The sequence below is a fragment of the Sciurus carolinensis genome, chromosome 16 (genome assembly GCF_902686445.1).
Source record: "Sciurus carolinensis chromosome 16, mSciCar1.2, whole genome shotgun sequence".
Classification (NCBI taxonomy): domain Eukaryota; kingdom Metazoa; phylum Chordata; class Mammalia; order Rodentia; family Sciuridae; genus Sciurus; species Sciurus carolinensis.
In genome coordinates, this window is record NC_062228.1 from 57,662,554 (window position 1) to 57,688,485 (window position 25,932).

Genomic DNA, 25,932 nt, shown 5'->3' on the forward strand with positions numbered 1-25,932 from the left:
ACGGCTGGTTCCTACTGGAAGGGTCAAGGGCCCGATGTACCGCAGAGCACGCTTCGGACTATGTTCTGAGGTGTGTGGGAGGCCCCATTGCTCCTGGGTTGGATTACATGCAAGAGGGCAAGCTGAGGCCGTGGCTATAAATACCTCTCCCGACCAGGCAGGAGTCCAACGCTCCAGGCAAGGGCCCTGACGCCTTAAAAATTATTATCCATAAGGCCCCGAGTCTTAATAAAAGAGGCAATGCTAATACCACAGATACATTTATTGCTCCTTGGCACTAACATCCCAAGCCCATCTTCCCACCGTCTCATCCTCTTACTACCCAAAAATTCAAACTCCCAGCGTTCCGCGCGGGAACAAGAACTACAACTCCCAGAAAGCTCTTCGTTCAGGCTGTATCCAGTGAGTAAAAGCCCATGAATTTTTCAAGGTTCGCGCGCTCCTTTGCTATTGGTCTTCAAGGAGGCGTAGCCACAGGAGGCCCGTGGCGGTGATTGGCTGGCAACTCCTGCTGCTCAAGATCCCAAAGGAGGCGACGGAGCCTGCGCAGTTCACGGTGCAGGGCGTCGTCTGTCACTGGACCTGTGAGGCGCAGGCGCGAGCTGCCCAGGGGCAGGATGAGAGGAGGGTGAGAGGAGAAGCTTTCAAAGATGTCCCCTGTGGAGCCGAAGAAGACAGGTTAGAGTCTGAAAATAGGTGTGAAGCGACTGTGCCAGGAAGAACCGAAACTGAACTACGCCCGAAGAAAGAAACTCCCAGCAACTCAGGAGCAGGGTCCACTCAAAGGCGACTCTCGGAGTCCGCGAGCATTGTGGGAGTTGTAGTTCGGGAAACCAGCAGTGTAGCTAGGTTCCTACATCCCTGAGGAGAGTGGGAATTTAGCGCTAGGGACTCCTGAACGTTAAGGGGCCGGGCTCCTAGGTGAGGTGGGTGAGGGGTTGTAGAGGGTAGAGGCTGGGGGCCGGAAACCTGACGGGAAAAAAGAGGGACCGGCAGCTTAAACTCTCATCCTGGTGAGGAGGAGGCTTGGGTCCAGCATCCTGGGTCAGAAGAGGGCTGGGGATAGGGGCTCCTGGGTCCTAAGGAAAGAAGAAAGCTGAAAGCCCCAGTGCTTGTATCCCCATTTTTCCTCACCTGTGTCCACAGCATCGCGCTCTGCCGGGGGAGGGTCCCAGGCTGGTGGTGGCCCACGGCCAGGACCCAGCTGGTAGTGGCTAAGCAGATGGTGGAGCTGAGCGGGCGTCAGGGTGGAGTGGTCAGTTCGTAGGCTGCTCCATGAAGCCTGGTAGGAGGACCAGGTGAGAAGTCTGTGGTCATTATGGGGCAGCTGGGCTTTCATAAAGGGAGTGAACATGCATAGTGGAGTCTGTGCCACCTATCTGTCCTGGGCATTGTAAATACTGCTTGTCACTAAAGTCATGGTAGGGAAGGGTGTGCTCTCAGAAACTTTAAAAAATGTGATTTGTTTCAGAATAAACAAAGATACAGGAGGAGGGTGGGGAACAAGATTGGTGATTAGCTTATATTGTTGAAGCTGGCAGTTTGTACAGAGGGATTAATTTTTCCATTGTGGCTACATTTTGTATCTATTTGACAATTCTTGCACTTGACCTAGCTGGCATTAGAATCATCAGTGTGATTAAAATCAGAGACTCTATCCAGATTGCCTGAGTTCAAAAATCTCACCTTCATTACTTACCAACTTTCTGGCAAATCACTATGCCTCAGTTTCCTTATCTGTCAAACAACCTTTTAGGATTGTTATGAAATGCAATATGGCAAATTGGAAAGTACTTGGAACACTGCCTGGAGCTTATTAAATGCACTGTCAATGTTTGATAAAAATAAATACAGAAGTCAAGTGACCTGTTCTACATGATTCTCAGTTTCCTCTTCTTAAGAACTGTCTATTAATAACCCATTTTCTTGGGGATCATTCAGTATTAAACTAGAAATGTGAAACACAGTAACCAGCATGAAGTTTATGTTCAGTGGATATTTTAATCAGCACATTCCCTGATCTCATACCAGACTACTTGATTCATAATGTCTGAGGGAGGGACACTGCAAACTATTTTTAATAAGTGCCCCTGGGATTCAGATACAGTCAAACGTGGTTATAGTTGGTGCTGGCTGCCAGCTATCTGAGCAGAGTCTTGGAATGAGACGGGGTCTTAGAGAGCTCCAAGGTTGAGAGGAAAGCATCGGGTGGCTAATGGGGTTGAAGAGTTAGAGGTCAGGGGTCAGGAGTTACCTTAAGCAGTGATGTGCGGGGCACACAGAGCAGATTCACAGCAATGGAGAGTTTCCGGAAGAACTCAGTAGCGATGTCACCTAGCCCAGCCCCCTGAAGCCAATCCAAGACAAGATCCAGGTTGGTTCGGATTTGGACAGCTCGGGACCACTGATAGAAAGGTCTGCCTTGACCTAGGAGGGAAGGTTATGAGGTATAATGGTGGGAGGACTGTGGCCTGCCTCCCAGACCATTCCTATCCTTGAGCTTGGTCTGTGGCTCTGTTCTCCAGAGTATCCAAACACGGGGCCTGTGCTGTGTCTAGCTTGGTATGGGTCTGGGATGGAAGCCTGGCCCTCTAGTGGCTCCCAGCCCAACTCTCACCTCGTTCCATCAGTGAGTTGAGAAGGGATGCATTGGAGAAGAAAAACAAATAGCCAAAAGTCTGAGACACAAGATCTGGGTGCAGCTCGCACTGGCTGGTCAATTCCAGGGCTGCCTGGAACACGCCCAGTGTAGGTCTCAACCCTGGAGGCATGGCCCCCAGATCCGCACCAGGTCCAGGCAGCTCAGCCCCAGCTGTGAAAGGGTTGCTGTCCAGGAGAGCAGGCAGTGTTGAATAAAGAGTCTGAGGAGACAGGCAAAAATAAGCGATTAGACCACATTCCCTGGGAGCCTCAGGTTGGTAGAGCATGGAACTAATGGGCAGCTCCAAAGGCTTCTAGGAGTTTTAGTCCATTCTACCTTCAGCACCTGAAGGGGGCTCCATGAGCAAATCCCTGCTTCACAGATGGGTTTCTAGCATTTATTAAACCTGGAACAAGTCAAGTCTTAAGAAAGACTTTCTTGAAGTTTCTTGGTTATTATAACACCAATTTTCATGCATTTTGGGACTTGGAGTGCTCAGTAGACAGCTCAAGAAGGACAAAGGATAGTGGACAAAGAAGTTCCCTTCAGTCAAAAAATTTTATCCAGAATTCTTGAAGGAAAGAAAAACGATGGAGAGTTAGGAAGTGGGAGTGGGGTGGCAATTAGCCAGTGGAAAGTGAGACCAGGCCAAAGCCCGGAAATGAGGTCAGATACAGAGAAGAAATAAAACCACACTCAGCAAGAGTGTACAGGAAGTACAGCCTCAGAGGAAAGGGCTTCATAGTCATGGCTGTTCAAGGAACTGCTACCTGTCCCAAAAGATTCCTCTCCCTTTACAGATAGGGAATCAGACCTATCATAAACCAAAATCCTTGAGAAGTCCAAGAAGCAATATTAAGGTCAAACATATGGTGGGGTTGGGGTAGCTAGGGGGAAGCAGATCCTGCAGGAAGAGCACTCAGAGAGAAAAGGTATGCAGGTTAAAGATAGGAATAAATTCAGGGGTACAGCAAGTAAGATCAACAAACACAGGAATTAAGATCTGATTAAAGATCTTTGGTTTAAATGATAGGACCTGGCACTATTTAAACTGTCTTCCTGCCTGCCTATCTATCTGTCTGTCTATCTATCTATCTATCTATCAATCATCTATCTATCTATCTTTAATTCATCAGTAGATGAAAAAATGGGAACTTGAGAAAATGGTAATGATTATACAACCAGGTGATGAAGTCAGACTGTCAAGATAGGAAGAGAAGCCAGGAAGGCAGGAAGTGATATAATATCAAACAGGAAGTGGTGTCACAATAACAAAGAACTGGAATGAAATGGGAAGTGATGTCATAGGAAAGGAAATTTTAACTCAACCAGGAAGTGACATCAGAGCAACACAATGAAGTTTAAACAGAAAGTGATGTTATGTAAAATAGGAAGCATGGGACAAGGCCAACCTTCGTGAGGTAGTAGACAGACTGCTGGAAGGTACACATGATGACCTCATCCAGGAGGGCCATGGCCTCATCACATAATTCCAAGTCATTGCAGAGCTGTGGGTCTGAGGATAGGCCTAGGGGTGAGAGGGAGAACCACAGGCTGGCAGCCAGGAGCCCAGGTCCCCAGGTTCAGGGAGTAATAGAGGGCTTGGACAAGCCTATGCTTGGGTCAGAGCTCACCCTCCTGATCAGCCTCCTTCTCCATTTCCAGCACCTTCTCCTGCACAAAGCTCAGCAGCTCAGTGGTGTTGGCCATCCACAGCATGAGTGGCCGCAGCTCCACAGATACAGCCTCTGGAGTCAGGGGCACCTCAGGGACCCCCTCAGGGTGGCTGAGGAAAGGGGAAGGGACCTGTGATCCCTGCTCGACACCCTGCAATAGTGTCCAAACCTCAAGATTTGGGCCCAAGTTGAGGAACAAGCCCATGCCCCATTTCACAGTTAGAAATGTTGTATACCAAGGAGGAACAGAAACATGCACTAAGACACGCATGGAATAAAGGAGAACTGGATGCAAACCCCCACCCTCGCATCCCTCTGGATCTTTGTGCTCAGAAGTTCTCTTACTTCTCTGGCTGACGGTCTCCAATTTCCTTAATTTTTTCCTGTGGAACAGTGAGATCAGAATTAGGGGGAGGGTCAAGAGAAAGGTTATTTTGAGTTAACGTCCTGGTTTTTCTAGAAGTACCTTTAGGACAGAGACTTGCCACTTCACAGATGTACTCTAATCCCTAAGCCTTAGAATGGTGTCTCCCTCTTCCCTCTTCTTACTTTTTTTCTTCTTTCCCCCTTGCAGGACTGGGGATTGAACCAAGGGCCTTACAACCAAGGGCCTTGAACTGCCACAGAGCAACCTCTGCAGTTCTTAGTTACCTATTTTTTATTTTGAGACAGGGTCTCACTGAGTTGCCCAGGCTATCCTCTAACTCGTGATACTCCTCACTAGTCCCTCATTTTAAAAGGTAAGAAGAGGTGATGGTGGTGATGAATGAGTGGTCTGTTGTCCTTGGGGCCTCTTCTGCTCAAATCCTGTTTCTTCTTAAACCCAAAGAACTCCCTAGACCCTCCCTCTAACCAGCCTCTAGTTCAATAGGATAGAACCTTTCTCCCACTCCGAACTATTCCTTTCTGGGACCTCCATCTGACCTACCCTCCAAAAATGGTCTTGCTTGCTATCGCTGCAAGGTCCAAGTCCAGTGGGCTGCCCACCGAACTTCTCACAATGGTCTCTCCAAATACTCGTCCAATGGATCTCCACCGCCTCCCCACCCCCATTTCCCAGAATGACTTATTTCAGGATCCCACAGCTCCAAAGGTGGGTACTGCCTCCTCTCTCATGAATCTAAAACTTTAGTAAGTGGGCCCAAGCCCCTCCCTAGGCATCATGGGAAAGGTGCTCTCTTCTCACCCAGGTCCCTAACTGCAGCCAAGACTTGGGCAGCAGGTAGGGCTGGATGGCGGTGGGGGTGCTCACCCAGACAGCCTCCTTGATGAGCCGAGCCAGGCGGCCCAGCAGGCGCGGCAGGTGACCCAGCTCCAGCTCTCGGGCAGAGTGCTGCACGCAGAGCGCCAGCAGTGTGGCCGGCCCCAGGGGTGGCAGCTCTCCCGCGCCGGAGGCCGCTGCGCGCACGATCTCACCCAGCAGTGCTTCCTCCTCGCGAGGCCGGAAGCGCAGCACCGGCTCCCGACCGTCCAGGTAGGCCGCCAGAGCCTCGCCCCGCTCTTGCAGACCTCGGCCACACAAGCGGCAGGAGAAGGCCCAGCCGGGCCCTGGGGGTGTGGCCCCGGGACGAGCAGGAAGCCAGGGAGGCCTTGCCGGCCCCGAACCCCCAGTGCGGGGGTCCTTGTACATGAACAGGAAGTGCTCGCCCAGCCCGAGTAGGTCGCCTGGGTGCAGCTCGGCCTCCCGCAGCAGGAGGCACCCGTTGTGCATAACTGGAGCTCCACGGGCAGGGCGCACCATGGCTGGGGGCTCAGGGCCCGCACGAACTGTGCAGTGGCGAGGCAATATGTCGGGGGCATTGAGGAAAGTGTCCACATAGGGGGCCGGGGACCCACAGCGGGAAGACGAGGTCCCGCCTCGACCGAAAACGTGTTGCTCCCGTGTCATCACATACACCACGAAGTCCTAGAGGAAAAATGAAGACACGATAAGGCACCAAATCCAATTACCTTCCCAATGGGTGCTTCCAAATAGATCTCTGTTGCCAAAATCAATACTCCCCCAACCCAACTCCTCTTAAAATAAACACATCCAAGAAGACCTACCAGGACCCCAGAGGACCCCCACACCTCCTTTGAAAGAGTTTCTATGGCAGATGCTGGCATGATACACATCCTCACGACTTACAGAAGAACCCCCCAACCTTGTCACTTCCTCAAAGAACAGATGATTCAGAGGTGATCAGTCACCAAAGGACTCACTCTTCTTCCTGTCCAAGGAAACCTTCCTCCATTACCACACTCCTGAGCCTCTGGTTCATTAGTCCACGCCCATGATGAAGCCTTACAGATGTCTCCCCTTCCACTAACAGTCACTGTCAACATTCCAAGGGAAGGAGAGCTTTTAAAAGACCCCCTTAAACAAAGGTTCTTCCACTACCTACATCCATGAGTGTGCATTTCCTAGGTGACCCCTTTCTACCATGCCTTCTCTTGATCATCCCATCCCTTGACAAGGACACATACTCCAACAATGGACTCCTCTATTGCCCCCACTCGCCTGTTGGAGGACTCCACAGTCAGGTCCACAGTATCCACAGAGGTTCTCACTATGGCCCTAGAGGGGACACCTCCTAGAGATTTACACAGTGGCTCCTCTAGTAATCCTGCTTTTAAACACATGCCTCAAGGAGACCTGCCTCAGAGAACTGAAGAGATGAAGAGATGCATTCAAAAGACCCCTTCTTAAAAATGTCCTCTCACCTCTATTCTGTAAAAATGAAAGCAATGTGCCCCCTTTCCAAAACAAACCTAAGACTGTGTGCATGTACCAATATGTAACAACTAATCTCATCCATATGTACAACTATAATGTAATAAAGTAAAATAAAAAATACATAAAAAATAAACCTAGCACTCATGTTCTCCAATTGTCACCCAAAAGTGGAAAATGCACAGAAGGGTCAGCACCACCTGCCTGCATCTACAATGGTCAAATCGCTCCAATGAAAACCATCACCTTTTACAAATGGATGCATCCACTCCCCCACCAAGGAAATACAGGCTTCTCCAGATCAAGAGCCCAGGCACCAGTCAAGGACATCCCTGCCCTAGTGGATGCACGTTTCCCAGTGCTCTCCCTCCAGAAATGGATGCTTGCACCGGGTCTCCTCCCTGCAGTGGACTCTCCTTTGAAAAGGCACAGTCTCAAAGGTGCCAAAAATATGCAATGGAGAAAAGATAGCCTCTTCAACAAATGGTGCTGGGAAAACTGGAAATCCATATGCAACAGAATGAAACTAAAGCCCTATCTCTCAACCTGCACAAAAATCAACTTACAATAGATCAAGGACCTTGAAATCAGACCAGAGACCCTGTATCTTATAGAAGAAAAAGTAGGTCCAAATCTTCAACTTGTTGGCTTAGGATCAGACTTCCTTAACAGGACTCCCATAGCACAAGAAATAAAACCAAGAATCAATAACTGGGATAGATTCAAACTAAATAGCTTTCTCTCAGCAAAGGAAACTATCAGCAATGCGAAGAGAGAACTGCCACTCATACTTCAGATAGAGCACTAATTTCCAGAATATATAAAGAACTCAAAAAACTCTACACCAAGGATACAAATAACCCAATCAACAAATGGGCTAAGGATATGAACAGATGCTTCACAGAAGAAGATCTACAAGCAATCAACAAACATATGAAAAAATGTTCACCATCTTTAGTAATAAGAGAAATGCAAATCAAAACTACACTAAGATTCCATCTCACCCCAATTAGAATGGCGATTATCAAGAATACAAGCAACAATAGGTGTTGGAGAGGATGTGGGGAAAAAGGTACACTCATACATTGCTGGTGGGGCTGCAAATTAGTGCAGCCACTCTGGAAAGCAGTGTGGAGAGTCCTTAGAAAACTTGGAATGGATCCACCATTTGACCCAGTTATCCCACTCCTCGGCCTATACCCAAAGGACTTCAAATTAGCACACTACAGAGATATAGCCACATCAATGTTTATAGCTGCTCAATTCACAATAGCCAGACTGTGGAACCAACCTAGATGTCCTTCAATGGATGAATGGATAAAGAAACTGTGATATATATATACAATGGAATAATAATCAGCTATAAAGAATAATAAAATTATGACATTTTCACGCAAATGGATGAAATTGCAGAATATCATGCTAAGTGAGATAAGCCAATCTCATAAATCCAAAGGGCAAATGATCTCACTGATAAGCGGATGATGACACTTAATGGGGGGGTGGTGGGAGGGGGGCAAGAATGGAGGAAGGAGGGACTGTATAGAGGGAAAAGAGGGGTGGGAGAGGTGGGGGGGAGGAAAAAATAACAGAATGAATCAAACATCATTAACCTATGTAAATGTATGATTATGCAAATAGTATGCCTTTACTCCATGTACAAACAGAAACAACATGTATTCCATTGTTTACAATAAAAATAAATTAAAAAAAAAAAAAAGGCACAGTCTCCGTCAAGTTTCAGCTAAAGGAGCCATGCCTCATTTGTCCCTCCAGAGTGATTTTGTCGGCCACTCCCCTCCACCTCCTGGCACTCGCCATGCTATCTCCTCTTCTGGAACCTTGCTGCACTCTTGCCTACAGAGGACTTGAGGTGACCTCAAGCAGAGGAATTCTGACAGCTGTAGGTTTATCACTCTCCAATGACAGGTGGGACATAGGGCTGTGTGGGTTGGGGAGGCGACCTCACCTGGGCATCCTGATAGCCCTGGAGCAGTAGGAAGTAGGGGCGATTGCTGGGGGCCTGGATGAGGCACTGAGTCAACTGATCGAAATCCCCGGGGTCTGCAGGTACTATTTGAGTATCAGCTGCCCCTGGGGCCATGCTAACTGCCTGCTGCCTGCGTTCCTGCTGCCGCCTCCTCCGACCCTGCAGGCTCAGCTCTGACACGCTGCGCCGCAAGGACAAATTCTCCGAGCGCTCTTTGCCCCCGGATCCAGCAGGGGCCCCTGATCCGGACCCTGGACTAGGACTGGCCAGCGCAGCCCCACCAGAGGCTGCCCGGGAACGATTCTTCTGTGGCCGCCACGAGGGGGCGCCCGTGCCTGCGGAGAGAGTGAGAATGCTTGAGAGCAGAAGGACCAGGGAGGCAGACAACTGAGCTCATCCAACACTCCCTGAGTGCCCTGTCCCTCAGAGCACACGGCTGCACGCCTGCCAGGCTTCCTGTGGCCGTGCTATTTCACCCTTGAGGTCGCCCCCTGCTTCAGACCCCATGTAACAAAACCTTCCTTGGCCTCTACAAACACCTCTTCCTCTAGTCCCTTCCTTTCCCCTGTGCCTGCACTTGGCAACCATCTCGGCCTAAGGCCACTAATCCAAGCCTCGCCCCCAGAAGCACAGCTCCCTCTCCTTCCTGGGCTCCACACACATAGGCCCCGACCCTCAAGAACCGCCTCAGCCTACTTCCCAGAGCTGCCTCCTGCCACACAGACACACACGCAGGGGCCACCACACCTCACCAGCCCCAAGGCCTCAGGCTCTGGCCTCCTCAGTTCCTCAGTCCCCACCCTGGCATCGCAGGCCCCGCCCACTGGCTCTGCACAGCCCTCCAGGACACTGTCCTGGCCTGTTCCTCCGTCTCCTAGTTCTCTCCAACTTTGATTTCCACCCAAAACACTGGCCGAATCCCTCGCAACGCTCGAGGCTCCTGCGGGTCCCATAGACCCGCGGCGCTCCCAGACCCCACCAACACCCCGCTGAGGAGCGACCACTGCTTTGGCCCACCTACACTCAGCCTCCTGCGAGGCAGCCTGCAATGCCTCCTAAGGGCCCTGACCCGGTTCGGAGATGCTCTGGGACACCTCCAACCACTACCACCAACCAGGCCACGCCCCACGTGAATCCAAGCTCCCCTCTGCAGCACCTGGTCAACCACAGGCCCCGCCCAGTACTCAGGCGGGGTTCCAGCCCCGCCTTCTCCCAGACTGGGTCCCTGTACAGCTCCACCCCCACCCGATCCTCCACCAGTCACCTCCCACGCTCCCTCCCTAGGCCCCGCCCACGTCTCAGCGCCTCAGAGCCCGCCCCGCCGCAGTCACGCCCACGGCCCGAGTCAGTCCAGTGCTAGGGGCTGCGCCTCCTTGGCTGCGCGGTACCGAGGCCTCCAGCCCCTGTCTAGACCCAGAGTTCCGGGCGCAGGCTCACCATCGCTGTCGCCGGCCCCGAAGGCCTCCTGCTCCAGCCGGCGCGCCTCCTCGCGGCCGCGGAGCTCGAAGCGCCGCGCCCAGCCGGGCCGTGCCCGCCACAGCTCCTGCACCAGCAGTGGGCGCTCCGAATCGCCCAGCACACGCAGGTGCTCCGCCCGCCACTCGCCGCTGCCCACGCCGGCCACGGCCTGTCGGCCCAGCGCGTCGCACAGTGCGAAGGCATCCACGCCGCTGCTCTCGCCTGGGCCGCTACCAGGGCTGCTGGCCAGCCCATAGCGCTCCAGCGCTTCAGCCACCAACTCCCGCGCGGTGGAGCGCGCGGTGGCCAGCACGCTCTTGTAGTTGGCACCCGACGCCAGGCCCGCGCCAAAGATCTTCAGAACCCCCGGGGGTGCCGTGGCGCGGGAAGCCAGTGGTGGCTCCGGGGCCACGCCTGCTGCCAACTCCGGCAGCTTCTTCTCGCTGGCCCAGCGCTGTGCGCCTCCTGGAGTCCCCGTTCCTCCAGCGCCGCCGGATCCGGTGGTCCCGGTTCCCGCGCCCCGGAAGAGCTGGGAGATGCGTTTGGCACGGCTCCCGGAGGCTCCCCCGGCTGCCTTTACCGCGCCTACTCGCCGTAGTTCCACGTGCGGCGGGGGCGGTGGTAGTGGCTCACTGCTTCGGCTCCCTGTGTCCGAAGACGAAGACCTGGATGCCACCCGTGAACAGAGACACAGGCAAGTCACACAGAGGAGCAAGCAAACACCGAGATGGGGGCCGAGGAGGATGGAAGCACACAAATACCCAGAGAGAGAGACAGACAGACCCAGGTAGGAAAAGAGCAGAGAACAACAGACAAGATAGAGACCCAAGGACGACCGAGATGGGTGGTGGGTAGAGGTCAGAAGAAAGAGAGTGTTCAAAAATAAATAAAGGCACAACCCATGGAAGCCATTTCCAAGAGGTGAGCAGGGAGTGGGGGAAGGAAGATAAATCAAAGCCTCGACCTGTGAGGTCCATCCCAGTGGCCTGAGCCCACCTCTCCCCTCACTGGGCCCATTAAGGCAGTATCCACCTCCTGCTCTCAAGCCCCAGTCTCCCTTGCCCATTCAGGACTGGAACCCCAGCCATGTGTCTCCTGGCCCCTCAGCAAGAAGCAAAGCATGGGCTGGGCCCATAACAGGGACAGATGGAAGGCAGGTGGGGCAGGGGCATTGTCCCAGTTGGGTGTCTACTCACTTGACAGAGGCAGCGCTGGGCCAACGCCGTCCTAGCTTGGCTAGTTGTTTCCGGGGGGAATTGATCCACAGGCCCACAGGGAGATGAAGTTTTCCAAAGCGGGGGCTTCCGCCCTCCTTCCTTTCACCAGATAGCATGGCCCTAATGGAAGGTGGGTAAGAGAACAAATCCAAATGGGCTGAGTGGTTGAGTATGGGGTGTTGGGGAGTCTAGCAGAGGAATGGGGCCCTGGATCCCAGGCCCAGGAGGACAGATGGCGGCAGAGGAACTCCTAGGTCCTTGGCTCTCACCCTTTGCAGGTCCCGCAGCACCCGGAGGGCCTGGGTCTGTCGGCCTGCCGTTTGGTCCCGGTGCCTCTGCTTTTGTAAAGGCTTGCCTCTGTCCCAGCTCCCAGCACTGGGTGGGGGACAGGAAAAGGCAAGAGGAAACCCGGCAGGAAGAGCTGGGAGGGGGCGTCCTGTGAGGAGACCAGGCCAGGGGAGGAGATCTGGGTAGGGCAGGCCCTGCCCTGTTTCTTGATTCTGGAATTATATCACAGTCCATTGTTCCCCTCGACCAGAACTCATGGGTCCCAGCATCCACCCCCTCCTCCCTGAGGCAGGAGCCCATCTCTAGACCTCTCCTCACAGGGAACCCAAAGTATGGATCAGTCCAGAGGAGTGAGTCAGATACTTAGACAACAAGACACGTATTTAATTCTTCCCCAAGTCTGAAGCCCTTTTCTTTGGGTGCTTAGAAGCTGTATTGTCAACGCTGAGCATTTAGGACTTTGGGTTAGCTTTCGACTTTCTTCAGTAAAGTCCCCTGAATGAGGTTACAGGATACCAATAATGGAGCACGATTAGATAGGTGTTAGTTTCAGCCCCCATACAAATCTGTCCTTATTCTGGCAATATCAAAGCCTTACCATCCTAGGATGCCCTACCCCCAATGAAAGGCCTACCCGCAAGGGAAAACTTGAAGGGGCTCCCTAATCAGCTCCAGCATTGGGCAGTAGGAAACCTGGTCCCTCACCCAAGCCCGCCCTTCCTCTGTGGGTGACTTACCTGACACCCAGGGCTGCTATCAGGGCTACAGAGGAACAGATCAGCAGCCCAATGAGGGGGCCATGCAGCATACTCTCGGCCTGCGAAGGCTGGACGGTCGCAGACGATGTTTCCACATCTGCTGAGTTTGGGCGAACCGAGGCCTCCTCAAGTGGGGCCATGTCCCCCAGGAGTGGGGCCGTCTCACCCACAAGTAGGGCTGTCTCACCCTGGCCCGGAGCCGTCTCATCCTGGGGTGAGGCCGTTTCAACCTGGCCAGGTGGAGCCGTCTCACCTTGGACTGGGGCTGTTTCCCCCTGAGTTGGGGTCATCTCACCCTGGACTGGAGAGGCCATCTCATCCTGGATAGGTGGGACCATCTCACCCTGGACTGTCTGGGTGGTCTCACCCTGGACCAGAGAGGTCGTATCACCCTGGACCGTTGGGCCTGTCTCAGCCTGGACCGGTGGGCCCGTCTCACCTTGCACAGCTGAGGCTGTATCACCCTGGGATGGGCTGGTCTCACCCTGGAGTGGGGCTGTTTCAGCCTGGACCTGTGGGGCCGTCTCACCCTGGAGTGTTGCTGTCTCCGCCTGGACCTGTGGGGCCGTCTCACCCTGGAGTGGGGCCGTTTCAGCCTGGACCTGTGGGGCTGTCTCACCCTGGAGTGCTGCTGTCTCCGCCTGGACCTGTGGGGCTGTCTCATCACCAGTTTCCAAGTTTGTTGTTGTTGACTCTTCTGTAGCATTTGGGGACAAAACTGACAGAGGAGGGGCAATGAGCTCTCCTGGCAGGAGGTGAAAGCAAGCCCTCCCCACCACCCAAACTCTCTAGAGAAACATCCCAGGAACCTAGGCTGGCTGACAGAAGCCATAACCCAAGCATAAGCCACACCTCCATGGCCTGAAGCCTCAACCCAACCTGAAGTTAAGCCTCCACAGCTGCCCCACAGCACCTGAGCCCTGAGGGCTCCACTTCTCTAACACCCAGGACTGACCTGTGACATGGTAACGGATGATTGTGGCTGGGCCAGAGCTCACGGTACCCAGTTCACAGCGGTACAAGCCAGTATCATCTGAAGTCACTGAGGGAATGATCAGGATAGGGTTCTTCCCCTTGTACAGCAGGGTCTCACCACCGTTCTCCATATCCTAGAAGCAAGATCAAGGGCATCACAGAGACCTGGGGATGTCAGGAATTGGGGGAATATAGGTCTGAGAAGAGCCTGGGACGTCATGCAGGGAGATAGGAGTGCAGAGCATCAATGAGCAGGGTTCAGGGTGCCTGGGAGTCAGCAGTGACCTCATCTAACAGGCCATGAGGATGGGATGTAGACCAGGGCATCCAGGGGCCAGGGACTCATACTCACCTGAGGGACGTGGGGTTTAAAAGTTGGAGGGTCTCACCCTGAAAAATTGGTAGTCCGTGAGGCCTACAGAAAAACGATGCCACTTGAGCAGGCAGTTCAAGGTCAGATTTCTCTTTTCACGGACTTTCATCTGCCGGTCTGAGGATAGGGCATGACTGTGAGATGCTTCCTCTAGGTTCACAGGCTTCTCCAAACAGTTTAGGCTTGCTCTGAGCCAGGCCCTTCCCTATCTGCTGTCTGCATTATGAGCGATCTGGGCTGTCCCTCCTCTGACCCACCAACACCTCCAGGCAAGTCCCATGCTTACCCCCACAGTCCAGGGACTTCCAACAAAGGTAAATCCCCGAGTTACATTCTGGGCAATATGTCAGATACTGCATCATGACGCCTGGAGGGGCAAGGTCAAGGCTGTATTCACCCACTAAGGTAGGTCTGAAAGAGAGGGCAAGGCAAAGGCTGAAGGGCTGGGGGTCTACTGGGTCAAATCCCTAGGAGGTCAGCCTTCCAAGGTCAGTAAAGGGTCCAAATGGAATACACCTACTACCCACAGAATTCAAGCCTGAGAAAGGTGGCTGGAGACCCAGGAACCTCTCAGATGCTGGGAATGTGCATCCCAAAGGGGGAGGAGGGAGGTGGGTCCCATGGGCCACAGATGAGGGTAGAAGAAAAGCTTCTGCTGTCTGCACTCACCACATTTGTTGGGACAATAAGCTGCCTCCGAAGGGAGAAAAGACGAGAAAACATAAGACTTTTAAATGAAGAAGGGTGGGAGAGGGGCAGGGGAGAACTGAGGTGTGGGTTCTTGTGTTCCCAGGGTCCCAGGGCGAGGGCCTGAGGGAAGTCCTCGTGAGGGGTCAGCAGGGGGAGAGGACTGAGGAAGCCAAGGGTCTGGATTAGGAGATGCAGGGGCTGGAGAGAGGGACTCAGGTGGTGGAAGGGGGATGGGGTAGGCAGGGCCCAGGGCTCCCATCTTCCCTCACCCTCCTTCTGAAACTGAGCAGCATGCTGGGCAAATTTTGCCTTTTCCTTGTTCAACATCTGGTATAGCTGCTTCACAAATTTCTCCCCTGGGAGGAAGGAGGGTGGTGCTGAGTGCCCTCCTCCCCAGGCAGCAGGCGCAGGATCAGTCACTGTCTACCTAGGCAGGCATTACACTACGGGGTTGTCTAGATTGAAGTGATCCTCCTGCCTCAGCCCTCCTGAGCACCAGGGCTGAGGGGCACGTGACGCCTGGAGGGGCTGGCATTCCACTTCCTGCCTTCTCAGGAAAGGACACAGAAATAAGTACTTCACACAGTGCCAGGCACTGGGCTGAGCCAGGCACAGGTGTCAATCCTTCCAATCTTCCAATGGCAGAGGGAGGAGGGCACTGTGATGCTGTCCTGTGCAGAGCTGAGGAAACTGCCCAGTTTCGTGCTCAAGGCCATGTGGGTAGGAAGTGGCAGAGCCAGACTGGAACCTAGGCAGTCTGGCACAGTGTCATGCATGACACCAGCAGAGAGGCATCACTGGCAGCAATGGCTGCCCTGAGGGATTCAGGACCCCGACACTTCAGTGCACTCACCTCTTACATTGCTGTCTGTGATGCGTTTCAGCTCCTTCAGGAAACTCCGGGATGTCTTTTCCAGTGTGCTGTTATCTGTGAGTGGAATTAGAATCCCATGTTCCACCTTTGCTGCCTCTTAGATTTTCTTTGTACCCCATAGAGTAGCCATGGGTCCACCAGGCAAGCCTAGACCTAGTTAAGGAGCCAACTACACCCCTGCTTTCAAAGAGTTGTTTCATTACATAATATTGCTAGATAAGGGGCAGAGAAACAATGTTTGCTAGCTCCAGGACTCTGGAATCTGCATCCCAGCCTTCTCCATTCCCAAGTTCAGGACTCAGCCCTTTCAGCCCCACCCCTATCACCTGCAATCCTGGACCCTGCCCATCTTTTACCAGGACCTAGGACTCCATATCTCTCCTGCCCTCACCTATGGCCCCCAAAAAGGAACCATCCTTAAGTGGCTGATCCTTGAATTCCACTAAGATCCGCTCTGTTGTTTCCATCACTTTTTTGTGAAGTCTGGTTTCCAGGTGTCCAGGCAGGTAATTCTCCTTCAAGGACTTTAGTGCTGCCAGGACTGACTGGTCACATATGACACAACAGCCTGCAGGAAGGAGGAAGCAGGCCAGTGTGGCCAATGAGAGGGCAAAACAGAGCCCCATTGAGGCCAGAGCACTCGGTAGAGGAAAACGCAGAGAAGGTCCTCTCACCCAAGACAAGAGCAGGTGATGCTAAATGGAGAGAAATCAAAGCCTGTCTTAGAAGACTCCCCCTGAACACCACATCCTCAATCTCCCCCATGGAACAGGAGGATATTCAGGAAATCTCCAAACCAAGAAAACTGTGTCCTTCATCAAATCACTCAGAAGTGTGAAATTAATCCCCACCACTGGAGAGCCCCAAATGGGGGTCTTCATTGCATCCTCAGACATCCATCAGAAAACCCAACCATTCCTGGCACTCAGGGATGGAGATCCCCAACCCATGCAGACTCTCCAAGTTCTCAATCCATGGGATCCACAGCTCCCCCCCCCCCTTTGCACCAGCTAAAGTGATCCTGAACGCCAAACCTCAAGTGCATCAACCCTCAGACACGCCCAGGTCCCCAACTCCTGTAGCATCCCAAGCTGAAAACTCAATGCCCAGCTCAGATGAACTCTTCAATGCGCCACAACTCGCCACCATGTTCTCACAACTCCCTCAAAACCAAAGTACACTCCACATTCCTTAACCTGGGGACCCCACACCTTTAAGCAAGACTCCCAGCCATCCTCCTGTCCCATGGGCACCTTGTCTACCCTTGCCCAAGACTAAGACCTCTTCTTTTCGGGTGCACCTTCTCAGGAAACGGAGCCCCGATGCGCCCTAAGCGCGAGGCGCCCTAACTAGCCGCTCTCCAACCTTGCTCCTTGACTTGTCCCCCAAACCTAGGATTTGCTCAGGATCCCAGTTCAGACTCTGAGGAACCCGGTGTCGCGTCCTTCCGCCTTAATATTTCCCCACGACTGTAACTCGGGTGTTGTGAGGGACACTTTGGCTGCGTGAAGTCGAGAGTTTTTCGAAGGGGACATGCGTCACGGGAGTCCCCTTGCTACAAGGAACTCCTGTCACGTCCCCTTTGGAGATCCCGATTCCAAAAAGTACTTCCTAGGGTTTTCTTTGGCCCCGGCCAGAATCTCATCTCTGCTTCTGATAGGGCCACAACAAAGGGAGACCCGCCTACTTTTTCCGTGACGTCACAGGGGCGGTGACCTTTACACACCTTTATTCCAGCATCCACTGGAGGGAGGTCGTCCACGGGCTCTGGCTTTCAGAGCCCAGGAGCCAGGTTCTGGCCCTCAACGTCCTCCCTTCCTTGGCCCTGGGGACCTGGATTCTGGCTAGGTGCCTCTGCCAGCCTCAAGGACGCGGGAAGGGGCGGATTCTAGCCTAGGACTTCCACTCCCCGAAGGCTCTGGGGTCTTTTCCTCTAAGGTGACAGGCGCCCCAAGCGTTATGGGAGTTGAAGTTCAATAAATATGATCTTTTCTAACAAATTCCACCTTCTCTGGATTTGAAAGCCTAGTTCACAATGGCGTGGATGATCTGAGTGCCAGTAATGAGGATGCTAGAGTAAGATGGAACGCTCCTACACTTGAGTCCCAGAAAGGCTGTTTACCTTTCTACACGATTCAGGGCACCAGACACAGGAACAACTCAGACAATTTCGGCAGCAAAGAGCTGCCTGATCTGAGTGATACAGATCAGGTTACCCCCACAAATACGCACCATAATTGTAACATACAAGCTTCTCCAGGGACTCCCCCCTGCCAAATCAAGCTTTCCTTCTTATTAGAGAGGTTTTCACAGAGTGCCAACAGGATTTCACAGGGGTTCTGCAGAGAGTTCAATGTGGATTGAAGCCTCCTTTTTCTTGTAAATGCCAGGTTTGCAGACCTAATTTGTGAAACCTTTGTCTAGCCTAAGAATGTGGAACAAAGAGTAACTGCCATGTACCCACCGTCAGGTAACCACTACACTGAGTATGAAAATAAAAAAATTTCCAGACTCCGGATCCAGAGATTTTTAGACATTAGTCCCTCTGGACAGCGGCAGCTTATATAAACCTCCTTCCTGAAAATTCCTGGGGTGTACAGACTCACCTGTCCTACATCAGAGTAGGTTGTACACCTTGATATATCCTGAGAATTGAAACTCTGAGTTGCCATCTTTCCTCCAGTGGTTTTTTTTTTTTTTTTTTTTTTTTTAGTTTTTCAAAAAAATTTTTGGTTGTTGATGAACTTCTATTTTACTCCTTTATTTACGATGCTGAGGATCAAACCCAATGCTTCACACAGGCTAGGGACGCTCTCCACTACTGAGCCTTAACCCCAGCCCATCCTCCACTGTTTTAAACACACACACGCTGCCAAGAAGCTACAGAGACAAAGGTTGGGAATGTGGATTTTTAATCCATACCTCTGACTACCACCTGTGCAGGCTACATTGGTAATTGTACCCTGAAACTCCCTGAGAAGACTACAGGCTGGGCTTTTTGGATGGGAATGTGTTAGATTTGACTGAGTCTGAGGAATTCATCTGCCATCCAAAAAAGCAGCAAGGGCTCCTGACATCTGAGTGGAAATTCTCATACTCTCTGGCCAGACCCAGAGCTCCTGCTTGGGTGTGACATGGGTTCAGGGGTCCACATTATCTTCAGATTCTTTCATCCCAGACCTACCCAAAGCCAGATTTAGTGCTTCCGTGAGTGCAGGGACACATCATGGTTCACCAGAAGCACAGTAACCCTGGATTTCAGCAGACTCCTGGATTCCTGAAATCGGACCTCAGACACTCAGAACACAGGTAGAGAAGACGACACTTCCTTGGTCCTAATCCCAGAGACAGTAAATGCAGGGCTTGTGTTTGGAAGTTTTGAGCTTACAAATTAGAAGCCTCCTGGACTGCTAGAAGGGTCTGCTGCAGAAGTTGCTGCTGCATTGTTCAACAGCTATTCTCCTCTCTCCCATGATTTAGACTCTGCTACAGGGACAAAAATACTTGGTGACTTTCCTCAGGACCCAAAGGGTTGGACAGATTTAGCTCTGCTCACAACTGCCCCAGCATTTCCAGAGCCTGTGAGCGGAGGAGGAGGCTGATTCACTCCTAGCACGAACCACCCCTGGACTTCAACTGGGTTCAGTCCCCAGTACACACTCAAGATAGATCTGACTCACTAGAGGCAGTCTCCATATCTCCATCTTTCTGGCAGTGGTTGGTTGTTGGGCTTCTGGTAGGCCCTTCATCAGAATCTGCCAAAACTAAAGAGAATTCTGGAAACTTGTCCGCCAGTCCCCACAAGGTTTTCCAAACGCATTAGACCTAACCTGGCCCTGCCTTGAGCAGCCCACAACAGGAATCACTCCAGAAACTCAGAAGGAGAGTTCATCAGTGCTTGCTCTAGATAAACCATGAGTTCCCTCAGTGTCCTGAATACCCAAGGAGAAGCAAAACCTCTTCCAGGAAAGAACGGGGGAATGGACTCCAGAAGGGAGGGCTCCTTATTCTGAGGGGCAGCCATTCAGAAGGACTATGGATATGACGATCAGGTGGGCACTGTGGTTTCTCCAGCCACCGTGAGCTTCACTGGGCCTTGCCAGTCATCGGAAAAGATGTTTTGCTTGTTGTAGGTGTTCAGCCAGCTCCAGGAAGCCCCTGCTTCTTTCCACCTCTGGCCAACTGGAATCTCTCTGGTCATGGGCACCACCTGCACTGGGACCACCTCAGGCTTATGCAGAAGCTGCCAGTCTCTGGAGACACATATGGCTCTAGCCTCATCAGACCGGTCCCCAAAGTCTCCCTGGCTTCCAAGGCCCAGTCCATGTCTGCACTGGAGACAAGCCTGCATGAATGCCCCCCGACTCAGGCAGGAAGGCAGCCTCAGGCTTGAAGCCCCTCAGGAGCTCTGAGTCTGGCATGGTGAGGCTGGGTAGGTAGATGGTGTGTCCACCAGCCAGGTAGGCAGCCCAGAGGCCAAAGGTCCCAGTGGTCCTGAGAGTGTGGCTGCACTGTGAGCAGGGCCCAGGCCTTCCCTGGTGAGCCACCTCACCCTGGGAGTGTGGAAGTTTTCCCAGCACCACTTCATGCCATGGCTGGTGACGGCAAAGATGGAGCCTCCATGTCGTGCCTGGAACCAGTCCACGTCCTGCTGGAGTTAGGTGCGGTCACCCACCCCACCCTTCCGGCACTGGGCCAGCACCTGAAGATGTCTTTCTGGCAGACAATGACAACCACAAGTGTGTGAGGCTGATTTCCACTGAGGCTTTGGCAGAGGTGACCTGGAAAGTGCTTGTTCTCATCCTGAAGGTGTCAAGAGGGGGAATTCCCTGCAGATCTGTTCCTGAAGAGAACAGCTAGGAACACAGAAGTGTGTAGAGTACCTTCTCCCATAACATCTGGCACAGAAATTGGTGCTTCTAAGAACATCCCTACCCATAGTAAAATATTTACTAAAATATCCATACATATATATTCATATACATATTTTCATCTATATATTCATAAACAAATTAGTAGAGAATATTTCAGTGTGTTTGCTCTGACATAGGATACAACTAGTCTGTTTATTTGTGGCCATTTTATTAAAACATATGTACAGAAGTTAATCTTAGTTTAGAAATTTCCTGGTATCAGAAATAATAAAAGAGGTAGTAGAATATTAATCAGATTAGAGAAGGCAGCATTCTGCAATGTCTTCTCCAGGTTTCTATTTTCTAGACTGAACTGGAATGTTCTGGAATGGTAACTCATCAGATCTAGGGTAGAGGGATTAACTCCCTTGCGCAAGTGAATGATACATGGTTCTCCTTACCTTACAAGGTCAGGGCAAGGAGATCTATTTCCCTCATAGGTGAACAAATCTGGAATCTCCTCCCCTCATGGGGTGGAGGGTACAGATTCTAATTCCCCTATTGGGTGCTGGGTGCACTGCCTACAAGATGAAGTGTCTCTCCCATCCTTGAGAGTTGGGATCCAGGGCATCTTCCATGGGGAGAACCACTTTCACTAACCCACACAAAGGAGAGCTGTTGTGAAATTCAAAGTCTTTCATTCATCTGTATGAACATCACTTGCTCATCTGACATTACAATAGATGACACAGCTATAACTAGGTAAAAGATCACCTGAAGCTAGTTAATGCTGAAAGATACCTTTAGGGTAAACACAACTAAACTACTACTATAAAATTAAAGCTATGATATCTTAATAGACACTTTATTAAAACTTTCACTAATACAAAGCCCAAATTTGAAACATGCTTGATTAAATACAGAGGCTTCCTATTATCTGTGTATTCTAAATGCTAAAGTTGGAACAGCTTTAAGCTATTCACATATATATTTGTCTACATTAATATTTATATTCATACAGAATGCAGAGAGTCCCGACTAAAATCGATTGTCCCTTTACCCATATCCTCAATGAATGGATCTCTCCAAGTAAACTGTGCTTCATTTCCACACCTCTAGACCCTTGTTTATTATTTCAAACCTGTGATGGAGCTGTAAAGATGTTTCCCCTTCCACTAATAATCCATTTCATATCCCAATGGAAGGAGATTTTTAAAAGACCCCCTTAAACAAGGGTCTTCCATTACACAGACTCATGAATGTGCATTTCCTAGGTGACCCCTTTCTACCATGCATTCCCTTGATTATCCCATTGCTTGACAATGACACATACTCCAACAATGGACTCCTTCACTGCCCTGACTCGCCTGTTGAAGGACTCCACAGACAGGCCCTCAGCATCAACACAGACCCCTTGTTAAAAATGTCCTCTCACCTCTATTCTGTAAAATCGTAGCAGTGAGCACCCTTTCTAAAATAAACCTGAGATTGTGCATGTACCAATATAGCAACAACTAATCTCATCAATATGTATGACTATAATACACCAACGAAAATGGAAAACAAAATAAAATAAAAACTCCATAAATAAGGGGTTGAGGCTGTGACTGTTGGCAGAACAATTGCCTTAGCATGTGTAAGGCACTTGGTCTGATCCAGGGCACCACATGAAAATAAATGAAAGTTACTGTGTCCATCTCCAATGAAAAAATATAGAGAAAAAACATAAATAAAATATACCTAGCACTCATGTTCTCCTATTGTCACTCAAAAGTGGAAAATGCACTGAAGTGTCAGCACCACCTGCCTGCATCTACCATGGTCAAATCGATCCAATGAAAACCATCACCTTTTACAAATGGATGCATCCACTCCCCCACCAAGGAAATACAGGCTTCTCCAGATCAAGAGCCCAGGCACCAGTCAAGGACATCCCTGCCCTAGTGGATGCATGTTTCCCAGTGCTCTCCCTCCAGAAATGGATGTTTGCACCGGGTCTCCTCCCTGCAGTAGACTCTCCTTTGAAAAGGCACAGTCTCCCTCAACTTTCAGTTAAAGGAGTCATGCCCCATTTGTCCCTCCAGAGTGATTTTGTCAGCCACTCCCCTCCACCTCCTGGCACTCGCCATGCTATCTCCTCCTCTGGAACCTTGCTGCACTCTTGCCTATCAGAGGACTTGAGGCGACCTCAAGCAGAGGAATTCTGAAAGCTGTAGGTTTATCACTCTCCAATGACAGGTGGGACATAGGGCTGTGTGGGTTGGGGAGGCGACCTCACCTGGGCATCCTGATAGCCCTGGAGCAGCAGGAAGTAGGGGCGATTGCTGGGGGCCTGGATGAGGCACTGAGTCAACTGATCTAATCCCAGGGTCTGCAGGTACTATTTGAGTATCAGCTGCCCCTGGGGCCATGCTAAGTGCCTGCTGCCTGCATTCCTGCTGCCACCTCCTCCAACCCTGCAGGCTCAGCTCCAACACCCTGCACCACTATGAAAACAGTTTTCCTATCTTTCCTTGCAGTGGCCACAGTAGGGGACCATGATCCTGACCCAGGTCCAGGAATGGCCAGCACCACCCACAGGAGAAGTCGGGTACTGGTTCTTCTGTGGACTTCAGAAGGCAATACCGGTAGGTGCCTGTGGAGGGGGAAGGAGGGAGAGAGGGAGAGAGTGAGGGAGAGAGGGAGGGGGAGGGAGAGAGAGAGAGAGAGAGAGAGAGAGAGAGAGAGAGAGAGAGAGAGAGAGAGAGGTTGAGACTGGAAGACCTGAGTGCCCTGTCCCTCAGAGCACACGGCTGCAAGCCTGCCTGCCAGGCTTCCTGTAGCACGTGCTATTTCACCCTTGAGGTCGCCCCCTGCTTCAGACCCCATGTAACAAAACCTTCCTTGGCCTCTACAAACACCTCTTCCTCTAGTCCCTTCCTTTCCCCTGTGCCCGCACTTGGCAGTCATCCTGGCCTAAGGCCACTAATCCAAGCCTCGCCCCCGAAAGCACAGCTCCCTCTCCTTCCTGGGCTCCACACACATAGGCCCCGACCCTCAAGAACCGCCTCAGCCTACTTCCCAGAGCTGCCTCCTGCCACACAGACACACACGCAGGGGCCACCACACCTCACCAGCCGCAAGGCCTCAGGCTCTGGCCTCCTCAGTTCCTCAGTCCCCGCCCTGGCATCGCAGGCCCCGCCCACTGGCTCTGCACAGCCCTCCAGGACACTGTCCTGGCCTGTTCCTCCGTCTCCTAGTTCTCTCCAACTTTGATTTCCACCCAAAACACTGGCCGAATCCCTCGCAACTCTCGAGGCTCCTGCGGGTCCCACAGGCTTGCGGCGCTCCCAGACCCCACCAACACCCCGCTGAGGAGCGACCACTGCTTTGGCCCACCTACACTCAGCCTCCTGCGAGGCAGCCTGCAATGCCTCCTAAGGGCCCTGACCCGGTTCGGAGACGCTCTGGGACTCCTCCAACTACCACCACCAACCAGGCCACGCCCCACGTGAATCCAAGCTCCCCTCTGCAGCACCTGGTCAACCACAGGCCCCGCCCAGTACTCAGGCGGGGTTCCAGCCCCGCCTTCTCCCAGACTGGGTCCCTGCACAGCTCCGCCCACCCGATCCTCCACCAGTCACCTCCCACGCTTCCTCCCTTGGCCCCGCCCACGCCTCAGAGCCCGCCCCGCCGCAGTCACGCCCACGACCAAGTCAGTCCAGTGCTAGTGGTTGAGCCTCCTTGGCTGCGCGGTACCGAGGCCTCCAGCCGCTGTTTTGCCCCGGAGTTACGGGCGCAGGCTCACCATCGTTGTCGGCGGCCCCGAAAGCCTCCTGCTCCAGGCGGCGCGCTTCCTCGCGGCCACGCATCTGGAAACGCCGCGCCCAGCCGGACCGGGCCGGGCACAGCTCCTCCACCAGCAGTGGGCCCTCCAGGTCCTCCATCAGATGTAGGTGCTCCGCCCACCACTTGCCGTGGTCCATGCCCGCGGCGGCCGGTCGCGCCAGCGGGGTGCTTATCGTGAAGGCGTCCGTGTAGCTTCTCTTACTTAGGCCGCTGCCAGGACTCCTGGCCAGCCAATAGCGCTCCAGCGCTTCAGCCACCAACTCCAGCATGATGGGGCGCGCGGTGGTCAGCACGCCTTTATATTTGGCACCTGACTCCAGGCCCGCACCAACGATCTTGTGGACCCCGGGGGCACCGTGACGTGAGACCCCAGTACGGGCTCCGGGACCCCGCCCGCTGCAGCTCTAGGAGCTTGATCTCACTGGCTCCGGGATGTCGGTTCCTCCAGTGTCACCGGATCCCTCGGTCCGCGTTCCCGTGTCCCAGAAAGAGCTGCGAGATGTGCTTGACGCGGGTCCCCGAGGCTCCCCCGAGGCTCCCCCGATGGCCTTCAAGGCGCCCACTCGCCACAGTTCCACGTGCGGCGGGCGGTTACAGTGGTTCGCTGATGTGGTTCCCAGTGTCCGAAGATGAAGACCTGGGAGCCACCCGTGGATAGAGATGCAGGAGAGTCACCCAGAAATTCAAGCAGATACCAAGACGGGGGCCGAGGAGGAGGGAAGCACACAAATACCCAGAGAGAGAGAGAGAGAGAGAGAGACCCTGACAGGGAAAGGATCTGAGGAGAGACAAGACCCAGGGACAACCCAGATGTGTGGTGGGTAGAGGTCGGAAGAAGGAGAATTCAAATAAATAAACAAAGGTAAATCCCACGGGAGCCATTTCCAAGAGGAGAGCAGGGAGGGGAGGAAGGAAGGTGAATCAAAGCCCCGCCCTGTGAGGCCCATCCCAGCGCCCTGAGCCCACCTCTCCCCTCACTGGGCCCATTAAGGCAGTATCCACCTCCTGCTCTCCATGCCCCAGTCGCCTTTGCCCATTCACAACTGGAACCCCAGCCAAGTCTCTCAGGGTCCCTCAGCAAGAAACAAAGCATGGGCTGGGCCCATAACAGGGACAGATGGAAGGCAGGTGGGGCAGGGGCATTGTCCCAGTTGGGTGGCTACTCACATGACAGAGGCAGGGGTGGCCAGATGGCCAGTGCTTGGTGGCAGGAAGGAGCCACAGGCACACAGGAGAGCCAGCTTTCCAAAGGGGGCGGGTGCTTCTGCCCTCCTTCCTTTCACCAGGTAGCCTGGCCCTAGGGAAGGTGAATGCACATGTCAAATGGGCTGGGTTAGGGGAATGAGGCAGAGGGACACCTGGGAGATGGGGGGGCATCTGGGCAGAGGGTGGGACCCTGGACTCACAGGCCCAGGAGGACGGACGGCTGCAGTGGGACTCCTGGACCCTGGCTCTTACCCTGCAGCAGCTCTGGCCTGGCTCTGATGTCCTGGGTCAGTTCCTGATCCCTTTGTTCTTGTAAAGCCTTTGCCTCTGTCCCAGCCCCCAGCACTGTGTGGGGGACAGGAAAAGGCAAGAGGAAACCCAGCAGGAGGAGC

General features: G+C 52.8%; 1 protein-coding gene across 6 annotated transcripts; it reads right to left on the reverse strand.

The window, feature by feature from the left end:
• Nucleotides 1-265: 265 nt before the first annotated feature.
• Rasip1 (Ras interacting protein 1) lies at nucleotides 266-25,928 on the reverse strand. 6 transcript variants are annotated; one of them, XM_047528118.1, is made up of 22 exons: nucleotides 25,793-25,928; nucleotides 25,502-25,631; nucleotides 24,294-24,971; nucleotides 15,633-15,707; nucleotides 15,049-15,135; nucleotides 14,759-14,779; nucleotides 14,376-14,456; nucleotides 14,106-14,206; nucleotides 13,697-13,850; nucleotides 12,721-13,459; nucleotides 11,965-12,195; nucleotides 11,675-11,815; nucleotides 10,458-11,143; nucleotides 9,000-9,355; nucleotides 5,570-6,223; nucleotides 4,663-4,700; nucleotides 4,276-4,427; nucleotides 4,054-4,169; nucleotides 2,618-2,861; nucleotides 2,255-2,427; nucleotides 1,135-1,282; nucleotides 266-657 (listed from the first exon to the last, which is right to left on the reverse strand). In XM_047528118.1, exons 3-22 carry the CDS (start codon nucleotides 24,601-24,603, stop codon nucleotides 458-460), a joined length of 4,707 nt encoding a protein of 1,568 aa, XP_047384074.1. In that variant the 5' UTR covers nucleotides 24,604-24,971; nucleotides 25,502-25,631; nucleotides 25,793-25,928; the 3' UTR covers nucleotides 266-457. The 6 variants fall into 6 exon arrangements, with proteins under 6 accessions (XP_047384074.1, XP_047384075.1, XP_047384073.1 ...); XM_047528119.1 differs by having other exon boundaries at nucleotides 4,054-4,157; nucleotides 25,741-25,846; XM_047528117.1 differs by having other exon boundaries at nucleotides 25,741-25,846.
• Nucleotides 25,929-25,932: the final 4 nt, after the last annotated feature.